The sequence below is a fragment of the Ylistrum balloti genome, unplaced genomic scaffold (genome assembly GCF_031769215.1).
Source record: "Ylistrum balloti isolate Yb309-2 unplaced genomic scaffold, AGI_CSIRO_Ybal_v1 Utg369592, whole genome shotgun sequence".
In the NCBI taxonomy this organism is placed as follows: domain Eukaryota; kingdom Metazoa; phylum Mollusca; class Bivalvia; order Pectinida; family Pectinidae; genus Ylistrum; species Ylistrum balloti.
The window spans coordinates 561,680-575,250 of record NW_026781877.1 but is presented as its reverse complement, the minus strand read 5'-3'; the positions used below and the strand labels follow the sequence as shown (position 1 = coordinate 575,250).

General features: G+C 34.0%; 1 protein-coding gene across 2 annotated transcripts; it reads left to right on the top strand.

Annotated features, from left to right (window-relative positions):
* The first annotated feature begins 263 nt into the window (after positions 1-263).
* LOC132544992 (methyltransferase-like protein 27) lies at positions 264-13,240 on the top strand. 2 transcript variants are annotated; one of them, XM_060208660.1, is made up of 5 exons: positions 264-362; positions 1,327-1,455; positions 2,722-2,857; positions 11,549-11,641; positions 12,417-13,240. In XM_060208660.1, exons 1-5 carry the CDS (start codon positions 264-266, stop codon positions 12,596-12,598), a joined length of 639 nt encoding a protein of 212 aa, XP_060064643.1. In that variant the 3' UTR covers positions 12,599-13,240. The 2 variants fall into 2 exon arrangements, 1 of the variants encoding a protein (XP_060064643.1); XR_009554024.1 differs by lacking the exons at positions 264-362; positions 1,327-1,455; positions 2,722-2,857; positions 12,417-13,240 and adding an exon at positions 3,839-3,929 and having other exon boundaries at positions 11,549-11,627.
* The last annotated feature ends 331 nt before the right edge of the window (positions 13,241-13,571 follow it).

The following is a 13,571-nucleotide window of genomic DNA, read 5'->3' as shown; positions in this document are numbered from 1 at the left end:
ACTCAGAACTACCGAATGCATTTGTTATACGTTAGATGGGTTGATCAATAGGCGTACTCGTCAGTAGGCAAAGGGTGAGTGTTTATTTGTGAAGAAAGATTTTAAAGGAAATGTTTTCTAAATCGTTTAATGATTCATCATGACGAAGTAATAAGATCATGGCATGATCTTATTACTTCGTCATGGTGAAACATTTTTATTTTTTCTCAAAAATGTTTGTACATCTTTGCTTGTTTCAGGTTGCTATCCAATACAGTAATAGGATGGATAAACACGAAAGGATACTACAAGCTTATGCCAAAACCGAGACTCGGGAAGGAAAGACGAAGTTCTACGATTCCTGGAGTGAGGAGTATGACCAGGTACTTATTCACAACCATTTTGTCACTACGTATGTTTGTATTTTAGAAAATATCAAGTTTGGCTGCGCGTAGTTAGCGTTCGAAAAAAAAACTAACAACTGAAAGTTTGTTGAGGTCGTTACCAAGGAAACCAATAGTTTGAACGGTAGAGTATATCAAAGTCGTATTTCTGTACGGGAATGTGTACAAGAACAGATATTAATTTTGGATGATACATTACCTAATAATTTAATATTTAAGACGGTTGCGTATTGTAAACGGTAGCGTACATAACAATTTGATAATAGGGACGGTATCGTTTAAAACAAATTCAATATTTTTGCTTGTAATGGAAATTAAGAATTTGATTGTTTGGACGGTTGAGTACATAATAATGTTCAAATTTCGAACGGTAGCATAAAAAAATTAATATTTTAGGGCGGCGGTCTGTGTAATACTTTCAAAAACAATTTCAATATCAATGACAAAAGATTTTCGACCGGAGCAATATGCGATATAAATATGTCACAAAGATAATCAAACTATATTTCCTCCGTACAAGTAATACATTGGTGGGTTTTCATCTCATATCCGTAAAAACATATCACAATAGTCTAAAATATGAAAAAGAACGAAAAGTCTAACAACTGTGTGCCTTTAATATATTATTGACTTGTAAACCCCTGACATTTTATCGAAAAAATAACAAATCACCACTCATCAATTTTTCTAGCGACTGTCTGTACAGTGGAATGGATAACCAGCTTTTTTATCATTATTTGTATTATTCGTCTCATGTTTAAAATGCTTGTCCAACCTAATAATTGTGCTCTTATTTGATGTCTGGGTTAAGACTTATTTCAAAACGCTGAAGAGTTCCAAACGAAGAACAATCACGTGACCAGTCGAAATGAGAGAGCATCCATTAAAATCTCCTCAATGTAACGTTGATATTTACAGAGAAATTTGTATTTTTTTCCCCAAGGACATGCTCTCTGATGGATACAATGGACCAGCTATGGCGGCCAATGAGGTGGCGAAATTATACCCCAGTACTAGGGAAAATGTTCACGTGCTAGATGTTGCAGCAGGAACAGGCTTAGTTGGTCAAGAGGTATCATATTTTTTATCCTACATTTGGATTTTTGAGATACCCATGCTAATGCATATTAATAAGCATTATAAATCTACTGCAGTTTTATAAGTGAAAGTATTGTGAATTGGTAACGGTGTAAGCGAAATTTTAATATAAAATGGTAGCTTGACTTTATTCTGGGTCGAATAAAATTCAAATAAACAATCCTCTTTTGATTATACTTTGAATTTCAAAACGAAATATCGGTTATTCAATAAGGAACCTCTCATTTATCCTCGAACAGTTTGCACCCGGTAATTTTCCAAATGTTCCCCAAAATAAACACGAAATACCGGTTATCCCATCCGGAGTTGAATATCTGTCTAATGACATCAAAACGAAATACAAAATACTGGTTCTACATAATATCGCTTCAATCTAGTGCGATTTCAAGTTTCCTGACAAGATTAAGTCTCTTTTCATTTATTTTCAGATCATGTAGTATACATTTTCCGTATTATTTATAATGTAGGGCATTTTCCATTTAGTTCTCTATTCTAGCGACGTTTTCAAGAAATCAAAAGTTTTTTACACTGTTAAATAACATAATATTATGGTATTGTTTATCTATCTGATTGCAATGATGATCAAAGTTTAAAAGGTATACATATCTCTTAATTTCCAAAAATTGAAAACTTGTAGTAAATTAAGATTTCAAATCAAATATCTGCATTGTTTCAATCTTCGTTATTTTGATTAAATTATATAAGCAGATGTTTGAATTTTAATCAACTAAAATACAATTAGAGATTAAGTTTGAAGTCTATGGAAAACGAAAAGTGGCGAGTGGTTCGCTATGCTGTTTGACCTTCCGACAAAGGCTGAAACATTCATTTATCTGCTTTTAGCCTGTTTGTCGATAGTTTGACCAAGGAAACGTAAAATCAATTTTTTTAAAAAAAGTTTTCTGGATTGAAGCCATCAAATTATAGCTGAGTGATGCAAACACCGCTACAGCACGTTTTATACGGTTAATAGTTCAGAACAAAGTGGAGTACGGTGTTAATAAGTGACATTTCATTGTGTGAGATTTTTTTGCATTTAATGTGCATCTGATGATCATTTAAAAACAAAAGAAAAAAATTGAGGTGGATGCGAGAGACTATGGCAGTTTGTCTGGCTACACCATTGACATCGTAACAAAATACTTCTCTACATTATAGGTAGATCGTTGATATCAATCAGCATGTGTTTTGTTTTCGTCACCGGGATATAAATACATGTTTCAATCATCTGGTATTTAAGCTGGCCAAACATGGATTTGTCAAAGTTGATGCCTTAGATCCGTCCCAAGGGATGCTGGACACTGCGAAAGAGAAAGGTGTCTACGACAAGTTCATATGCTCATATTTTGGCGAGGAAGAACTTGCTATTGCACCAGGTAGGGAGTTAAATGGTTATTTTTGTCGTGCTTAAACTGCGATAGAAAAATAATTTTGACATTTTCTGTAAAAAAGACAGTTGACAAACGCAAATGTTGCACCATCACTTTCAACGTATTTGGCGTTACCATATCAAAATTTGATAACCTTATCACATTGAAAATAAGTGATTAAGTATTTTATGAAAAACAATGAAATTGTGCTTCAATTACTTTTAATTTGGGTTCTTGCGTATGTAGATAATGGTTACAATTCCTTCATATTCGCTGTTTTTATAAGATACTTTAATGGACTGAATTGTTACGTGTTAACTTATCAAATCTTCCTTAACGTTCATAGTGTCTATCCTGTTCCCATTACCTGTGTCAATTAATGCCTCTTCCATTACGTAACCTGATTAGCGAACCGGTCTACTTAGTCATATAGATGCTGACTCCGGGTAAAGTTCAAATTTGGACATGATAATTAACGTACTATGCGTTTTTTTAACATCGCTAACCTTGTATGTTAATCGACTTGGCAAGGATCACATCGGGTATATTTAAGGATTTAATCATGTTATGTTGAGGTTTATGGGGGATATTAAATTTGTCCCAAGACCTATTGAGGTTCATACCCCCATAAATCTCAAAATAACATGATTCATTCCTTATACTTATATATTTTGTATAGTTTAACCATTCCTGCAAGATTTGGATGAATAGGGACTTGTGCAAGTCTACCACGGAACTTACCGAAATGTACGCCGTCACTCTCCGTCTAAATATAGTTGTTATATTCAGAATGAAAAAACAAAATTAAACCGTTTTAAGCAAAAATAGTTTTAGATTAATTTTATTTCATGAAATGGTTTCGACTTTGCGAACAAATAAGATATATAGTCCGATACTCCGCGGAGTAATTTCAGGTTAGAGACGGTAAAAAGGTCATATTTGAAAAACAACATGTTGGCCTACGGGATAGAACACCGAGAAGTGAAGAAATGCAAGTGAGGCAACCTCAACTTTAGAATGAAAATGTATTCATACGCCAACTTAAGAGTACATTGAAAAATGACTTGAGTAAACTTTGGTAGGTGTAACGTTTGAGTGTTGCAAAGATGGAATGACACAGTCAGTAACTTGTAGATGTGTGTATTCTTTCGAGCATGTTGGCATTACACAAACATGGCGGGTTCGCAGCGTGGTACAGAAGCAAGAAGGAATGACGTTAATCAAGGGAGATCAATCGCACTCTAAGATCATCATAAGACATAACAATCACAATTATTGCCACATAATGTTACAGTAGGTTCATTGAGTCCGGGTTTAGTGGGGTGGGGGGTATCATTTGCATGTTATTTAGTCGTAACATAAATAAACGAGGTGTTCCCTAAATTAACTGCGAAGCGACTTAAAACAAACGTACACTTAATTGTCCAGAAAATGATTTAAGTTGAATGTTATCATTTCACAACAGATTGCAATACTTTTGACATTATAATGGACTGTTTTCTTTGATAACTTCATACACCACCGCATTGGCCAATCAAACGAGACCCTAAACATTTACGTCGATTTTTTAGTAGTATGGCCCGATTGAGTATAAGCACAAAGGCGTTGTTTCTTCTTTCATGTAGTTTATTTGGGTACAAGCAGAGTCATAGTTTGTGAAAGATGGTGTTCCTTTCTCCAGCGCTCCCCGGCCTTCTCTCTAACAAACCTTAATATCTGTCATCTATTTAACCCAACTGCCAAAAAAGACCGTTGATCAAACCCCACTTAACCCATGTATCTTGAATCATGAATTTACGCTGATGTTAGCTAAATTGCCGACCAACACAATCCGTAAATCAATACATACTAACTTTATGAAGGAGGCCTGAGCTATGGTCACTGAGTAGAGAAGTGGCGGACACAACTGCTCTGTGTTTTTTCTGTCTATATATGCCTTTTTAGGTTGTATTTGACTGTGATTTTTGGCAGGCAGTACAATAATGCTGTGGGCTATCAGTTTGTGTAATTAGTTTCTGAAAATTGAATTTCAATTTGAGACTGTGTTGAAAAAGAAGTTTTGAATTCCTTTTTCTATACTGTGAGCTTCAGAGGTGAATAGTACTCAACAGCTTACCAGTGACTTTACCTGGACACACTGGACATTGAATAGCCACATACTTACTACACAATGGCTGGAACTGGTGGCAGTAGTAAGAACAAATCAGGGGGTAGTAACCAGACATACAAGCACAGTTAAGGAGGATGATATCAGAGAGGACATAGCTATCATAAAGGAACAGCTAAAAGATGTGGCTAGGAAGGGGGACCAAATTTCAGCAGCTATGGTCAAAACATCAGATCTTAGAGAGCTGGTACTGGAAATCATGACAGGTGTGAAGGAAGAGCTAGTTAAAGAGATGGATAAGAAATTAGGGGAAAGGACACAAAAGATGAGAGAAGAGATAGACAAATTAAACCTCCATAACCACAGACTACAGGAGTCCCTACAGGGAAAACAGACTGAAATAAATAGTCTTAGGAAACATCAGGCAGAGTGTGACAAGGAGTTACAAACCACAAGGAGAGAGCTAAAAGAGTTAAGAGACATTTCGGTCAGTGCTTTGAGGGGAATTATAAATAATGAACAATACAGTAGACGGAATAACATCAAAGTCATGGATTTTGATGAATTATCAGGAGAAAATGCAGAGAGAGAACTTGCCAAAGATTTCTGTGAGGAAGTTTAAAAAGTTGTGCATGCTGATATTACACCAGAGGACTTAGCAGCCATACATAGAATTCCGGGAAGAGACAGTACAAAACCAAGGCCAGTAGTTGTGAAATTTTGGCAGAAAGATGTCAGGAACTATGTCATGCGGAAATTTGGAAACCTGAGGAAACAGAAAAAGATTGTACCAGGCAAGATCAGGCTGGTTGATGATGTCACAAAAGACAACGTAATGCTTATTAACAAACTAAAGGAGAAACATTTGGTTGACAGGCATGGTACTACAATGGTTGAGTGTATGGACAGCGGGGAACGGTTCGAAAACAGATTGACTTATTAGAGAATGTGGAAGAGGTGTTTAAAATATAATAGTGCCAGAACTACAGTGAATATGAAATCACAGTAAGAAAATGTGTAAGTAACGAAAATGGATTTGAAATGCTTGGAAAACTATGATCACAAAACAATAAGGTAAGACTATATTTTTTGATGATATTCAGATAAACAAGCTGGTCTGCAGCCACTGTACAAGAGATTCCTTTCTTCTCTAAAATATTACAATCAGACTCGAATAATAATTTTCATTTCTCAAAACATTTTTTTTTCAATTTTTTATTATTAGGTAATATGGTATATACATAAAGTGTGGGGAATTGCATTGGTTGTTATGTGGGGTGTTTCTCGCTACCTTCAGTGCTTTTCCCTTAAAAAAATACCTGGTAATGATTTAATGTCCAGATAATTATATTGGACAATATTATGTACAGTGTCAGAAAGGAATCCAATGTACGGTGTACAACTGGTATAAAGAAAAAAATGAGTGGTTGTTCAGAAATTTCTTAGTCATCATTCATGGCTCATATCAACAGTTTAAGTGTGATGTTGAAAGATTATGTTGTGTGTATTTACTTGTTTCTTGTTCCATATGTAAGATAAGATAACAGGGATGTGTGTGTGTGCATGTGTATCTCTTCAATTGACCACTGGAAAACATTGGGTGGAGTAGTTGGGGGACATTTGGATGGCCTTTATATGTATCTAGCATGTAAATATGGGTAGTATAAATCTATTATCTATGAATGTTAGGGGACTATACTTAGACAAATCTAAACGTAGAGATGTGTTTCATTGGGTCAAGTAAAAACGTGCAGATATTATTTGTTTTCAGGAGACACACTGTGAGGAAAATGTGGAGAAAATTTGGGAAAGGGAATGGGGCTATAAATGTGTGTTTAGTAATTTCAATTCAAGATCAGCAGGTGTGGCAATCTTTCTTAGAAATACATTTGAATGTACAATACATGGTAGTAGAACAGACAATTCAGGGAGATTTATCATTTTGGATGTAACTATTAATAACAATCGACTTACACTAGCTAGTATATATGGTCCAAATCAGGATTGCCCAAACTTCTTTACAAATTTTCTTAATAATTTAAATGTATTCAACAATTCTTCTGTAATATTATGTGGTGATTGGAATGTCGTACTGGATAAAGACATGGACACACACAACATTAGACATAATAACAATCCTAAAGCTCAGGAGAGGATAAAGGATATGATAGATACATATGAACTTGTTGATCCATGGAGACAGTTTTATCCTGAATTGAAAAATTTCACTTGGAGACGAAAAAACCCCATACAGCAGAGTAGATTAGATTATTTCTTAATTTTAGATGACATACTTTCTTATACTAAAGATGCAAAGATTATACCAGGTTATAAAACAGATCACTCAGCCATCGTATTAGAAATAAGTTTTAAGAACACTGAAAGGGGGAGGGGATACTGGAAACACAACACATCACTTTTGGGGGACATAACCTATATACAAGAAGTCAAAAACTGCATTACTGAGACAATAGACGAATACTATGTAGAGGGAGACAAGGAATCATTAGAAAATATAGTATTAAGTATCAACGACCAATTGTTTTTTGAAGTTTTGAAAATGAAAATAAGATCCATAACAATCACTTATTCAATAGCACAAGCAAAACAGAAAAGGAAACAGGAGAAAGATTTAGAGATAGAAATTACAACATTAGAAACAAAAATGAATGTTAATGTTAATGATAATATATATGAACAGTTTGAGAGTAAGAAACAACAGCTAGACAACATACGTAAAAACAGAGTAGAAGGATTAATGTTAAGATCAAAGTCAAACTGGTATGAAAATGGGGAGAAAGTCACAAAATATTTTTGCAATTTGGAAAAGAGAAATTATGTGAATAAATCTATATCAGAACTTATTACAGAACATGGGAATGTATTAGATAACCAGGAAGAAATACTGGGAGAGGAAGCTGATTTCAAAAAATTATACACTAGCAGACTCCCAGACCCGGACCCTATTACAGATTCTCATTTTTTCCAACATCAGGTAAAACTTCAGGATACAGAAAAAGAGAAGTGTGAGGGTATTCTACGAATCGAGGAATTAGCTTAAGCATTAAAAAATATGAAAAATGGCAAAAGACCAGGGTCAGATGGATTTGGGGCTGAATTCTATAAGTTTTTCTGGAAAGATTTGGGAACATTTTTGGTTAGATCAATCAATTATTCATACGGAACAGGGAGACTTTCAGAATTTCAAAATCAGGGTATAATTACATGTATTCCAAAAGAAAATAAATATAGACGTTATTTGAAAAATTGGAGACCAATTTCACTTTTGAATGTAGACTACAAAATAGCCTCAGCTGCAATAGCAAACAGGATTAAAGAAACTCTCCCTTGTATAATAAGTGTAACCCAGACAGGTTTTATAAAAGGTAGATGTATAGCTGATAACACAAGACTATTGTATGATTTAATGTTTATGTTAGAAGAAAAAACCAATCTGGATTATTGTATTTATTAGATTTTGAAAAGGCGTTTGATTCAATAGAATGGTGTTTTATAGATAAAGCATTGGGGTCCTTCAATTTTGGTGAGTCAATACGATCTTGGATTAAACTTTTTTATAAGAACTCAAAAAGTAGTGTTATTAACAATGGTCATTTATCTCCCTTTTTTAATTTAGAACGTGGATGTCGTCAAGGGGATCCACTTTCTCCATATCTGTTTATAATAGGTTTAGAACTTTTGTCTCTATCATTGAAATCGAATAATGGCATCAAAGGAATAGTTATGTCTGAAAATGAGTTTTTACTTGGACAATATGCAAACGACGCTTTTTTTGTTACTTGATGGCACAAGTCACACTCTTTACTCAGCAGTACGTACCTTAGAGAATTTTGCAGTTGTATCTGGACTAAAAATAAATTTAGATAAATCCAGTCTGTATTGGTTAGGAAATAAAAAGTACTCACAGGGAAGAATATGTGAAAATTTGAATCTTAAATGGTCTCCAGCTAATTTTAGATTACTTGGTATTGTATTTTCACTAGATCTGCAAGAAATGGAAAGACTGAATTTCGAACCAAAATTACAACAAGTCAATAATTTTTAAGATATTGGACCCACAGAGACCTCACCCTGGTTGGACGAATTTCAATACTAAACACACTTGTAATACCAATGTTTGTTCACTTACTTATAAGTCTCCCAAACCCATCACATTAAGTGTAAAAGAGACACACTCATTGCTAGTATTGGGGAAGGGGGCCTTAATATGACACACATAATATCTTTCATGAAATACCTCAAGGTTAAATGGATAAAGAAAATTTATGGGGATCAATTTGTTCCTTGGAGAGTACTGTTAAAGGACATAATACCTATTAGTGTAGAACTATTTTTCGAACTAGACAAAGTAAAGTTCAAAGAAATAGCAAATCACACCAAAAACCGTTTTTGGAAGGATGTATGTAAAGCTCTGTCAGAATTACAAAGAGACCCAACAACATTAGAAGAATATCTTGGTAAAAGTATCATTAACTTGGTGTCCTTTTGTCAGATGAAACACGGTTTTCAATGGAAACAATATGGACTTAATGTGATTGGTGATTTATTCCAAAACGGTGTAGTCAAGAGTTATAATGATTTTATAAAAGTTTCTTGTCTTGATTACATCAAATATTTTTCAATAGTTAACAAAGTTGATAGAAAATGGAGAACGGAATACAGGCAAAAAGTAATTGAGGGAAATAATATAACATCTGAGAAACAGGAAGACATAGTGTCAATCATCTTAACAAAAAAACAGTTGAAATTTATTTATAGAGAATTTATTTAAAAAATTATGGTCAAACCACTATCAAATCAGGAGAAATGGTCGACAAAAATAAACCTGCCAATTGATGAGCATGTCGGAAGATACAACTGGGAGGGTGCTTACAAGAATCCATTTAATTGTACAGTTGAAACTAAACTTCAGACTTTTCAATACAAAATTTCTCACAGAATATTACCTACCAATTATATTTTAGAAAAAATGAATTTAGTTGAAGATAGCTTATGTACTTTTTGTAAAAGGGAGGAGGAAACAATTGAACATATCTTCACACAATGTTATTATACAGTAAAACTAATAGAAGAGTTCAACTTTTGGTATGCGGAACATGACCATAAATATGATTCCATTTACTTTAATGACAGTGATATATTATTTGGTAACCCAGCTTTTGACTCACTAGTTAACCACTGTTTTCTTTTAATAAAATATTACATATATTGTTGCCGTATGAATGAGAGTATTCCTAAATTTTGCATTTGTAAGACTATTTTAAAGAGAACAATAAGATTGGAAAAGTATATTGCAGTCAGAAATAGGAATATAGTAGATTTTCAAAACAAATGGGGAATGTTTGAACAAATACTGAATAATGAAAGTACTAATTAAATTTATGAATGCAATAAGATTTCCAGATATTGAATATTGAAGTCCCTTTCGAGTTATTTTTATTTGAAAAATATGTGTCACTTAATTGCTGAATGCCTATGGGGGCCAGTCCGAATGACCTCAATTATTCTTTTTTCCTGATGTTTAAGTGTTTGATGCACAGGCAATTATTATAAAGGAACAAAATTGTTGTAGTGTTAGAGATATGTACAAATTGTGTGCACTGTTCATCAATATGTTATTTTGTGTTCTGTGTATGCACAAGTATGTACATATATATACTATATGTATGTATGGGTGTGTGATGGTGTGTGCGTGAGGGTGTATATAGATACATCATGAGAATGGGTATTTAAGTTTTTGTATGTCAGAAATTGAATTTTAACAATCATATAAATAAATCTTGCTAAAAATAATTATGTTATAAGGAATGAAAGTGATGAATGTAGAATGAGAGCCTTCCTGTGTGATGGCAATATTTTGTAAAGGAGGTTGAACCCAGAGCTCCTCAACTCTGGCAGCCCCTAATAATGATTGCTGAGCTGAGGGATTAAAATTTAAAAAAAAAAAAAAAAAAAAAACTTTTTAAAGGAATATGTACATAGATAATACGTATATAGAAACAGATACACATACAGTTGTATACTACGTAATTTAATATGAGCAAAACTTCCTGGTCAGTTTGTAAAGTAATCCTACTTCACCTACTTATAGTGTTCAATGTCTTAATGATATGAGCAAAACTTCCTGGTCAGTTTGTAAAGTAATCCTACTTCACCTACTTATAGTGTTCAATGTCTTGCCACATCAGCGTAAATCTTATTAACTAAAGATACACATTAGGTCTGATAATAAATGTTAGATCAACGGTACATTTATAACTTTTAATGAAACCAATAATTGATTTTGTTTCTGCTATATTTGTTTATAATTTGATGGAACACCGTTTCCCTATAAGCCATCTGGCTACATAAGCCAATGGAATCGCTCGTTTCATAGAGAATTAAATTATTGCCTTGTCTCATGAAGTAAAAACCTATTGATCTGTATGCATATAATGTACTTTACAAATCTCAACACGTCTCTATTTATTGTAGTAACTGTTAGCGTCATACAGATATTTGGTGTGTTCTGATATAAACCCATGAAAATCTTTGATTATTGAAATTCTATAATCTTTTATTTTCCCTAGATACCTACGATGTGCTCGTTGTATGTGGAGGCTGCACCAACATGCATCTGCCCTGTAACTGTCTGTGGGAGGTCGTGCGGCTGGTAAAACCAGGTAATATATCAAAATATCCTGACTGAATGTACAATGTCGAACTTCATACTTACTGCTGGTATACCCGAGGTTTGCATAAAATGGGTTATTCATTTGTGTGTCTTTTGTACAATCTTAAACTGCCAGTAGTACCTGCCGGGTCAACCTATGATCTCATATATCAGTTTTACTGAAAGATTATTATCAAAACATAACCTACAATAGTAACATTAATAGTAAGACCATCTTTTCCCTTCCATTATCTTTTAGTAAACCAGTGGTTTTACATGAGTTGTCTACCAGACTTATTGATAACTGGATTCGAATTAGAATGTTTGTTAGGACCAGAATCAGGCAACCTTAAAGTTAAACGTTCTATTATTGAAATCAACGAGAATTATGAGGTTACATTTATATATTAGATTATACCAACTCACCATTTCTTCCAGACTGGAGAAATCGTAATTATCACACTTCTCATAGCAATATTTACATGTTACAAATAACAGACAAATATGTAGAGATTATTCGTAGTTTAACTATTTCAATGCGAAAATTAGAAAAATGCCAATCAGGAATTTCCCTGCGATAAATTGCCTGATTATGTTATATATTACACAAATACTCTCCAAGCTGTTATGATATGGATTGTTTTGTTGTAGGAGGTTGCTTTGTGATAGTGACACGCCCATTTCGCTTTAAGACAGTCAATTTATCTATATGTTGTAGGAGGTTGCTTTGTGTTAGTGACACACCCATTTCTCTTAAACACAGTCAATGTATCTATATGTTGTAGGAGGTTATTTTGTGCTGGTGACACGTCCATTTCACCTGACTGTGAGCGAATACAATGGACGTTTCGAACCCTTAATTGATCAGATTGAAAACGAGGGGAAGTGGAAAAAGATCCGTAAAGAAATTGTTCCGGAATATCACAGAGAATATGAAGGCATCGTTTTCGTGTATAAAGTGATATAAGAACTTTTGCTGATGAAAAGATTTTGTTGGAAATTTTCTCCGTTATTCACTCTAATTTATTTCTTTAGTATCAATCTCATTCTTTTTATCATACTTTCTCTTTGTAACGCAAACATGGGAAAACGATCAATAACACAGAAGCACACCCTAACGATGCATGATGCACTCGCCTGGCCCCAGCAGAATTGGGCAGAGACTAATATCAACTAAAGGGCCGTAACTCGTCCGAGAGTTTGATGTTCATAAGGCTGCATACCAAGATTCATATTTTTTTTCTTGTGAACTGAAGTTAACATGTACAAGGTCCATACTCATAAAATGCAAACGGTCATTTATAGCTCTGTACATTGGGTTTTAATCGGTCCCACTGTCTAACTCACCCGAGAGCTTGATTTAAAGTTAAATACTACGATTCATCAAAATCTGTTCATAATCGTGTTCACAAGATCCAAGGTAATAAAACTGCCAATGCCCATAACTCTGTGCGTTGCGTTTGGATCGGCCCTAATGACATTCTCGTACGGGATAGTACTGATAGGCCACCATGACATATATTCAAACATATTTTGGAAACTTACCTGAAATCTGATAAAGATCTATTCAGTGATAACCAGAATATTTTAAAGTTGATAAAGATCTATTCAGTGACAGTCACTACATGTATTTAAACAGCTTTTCGTCCTTAGTTCGTTGTCCGTCCGTCCGTTTGTAAACAATCTTTGACATTGTTGCTTCTCATGTTCCATAATTATGTAGATTCCATTGTGATTTAAGTAGCGCCCTTTTGAATTTGAGATTGATTAGGAAGCCTTCTTACCGTTATTTCTATGCGAAGTAATGACTTTTCCGAAGATTTCATATTACTTTTCTTATTTATGCCCTTTCAATTTCGGGAGTGATATAGTGCTGTCCGTTTTAGGAGAGACCGATTGAAATGAGATTACATGAATTGTAAAAAAAAAAATCTGTCTGT

What these genes read in the sequence shown, in the direction of transcription:
- LOC132544992 (XM_060208660.1), top strand. Translation starts at nt 264, where the DNA reads ATGGATAAACACGAAAGGATACTACAAGCTTATGCCAAAACCGAGACT. An exon ending in AGAACTTGCTATTGCACCAG is followed by an intron (nt 2,858 to 11,548) that starts GTAGGGAGTTAA and finishes TATTTTCCCTAG; the next exon opens with ATACCTACGATGTGCTCGTT. An exon ending in CGTGCGGCTGGTAAAACCAG is followed by an intron (nt 11,642 to 12,416) that starts GTAATATATCAA and finishes TATATGTTGTAG; the next exon opens with GAGGTTATTTTGTGCTGGTG.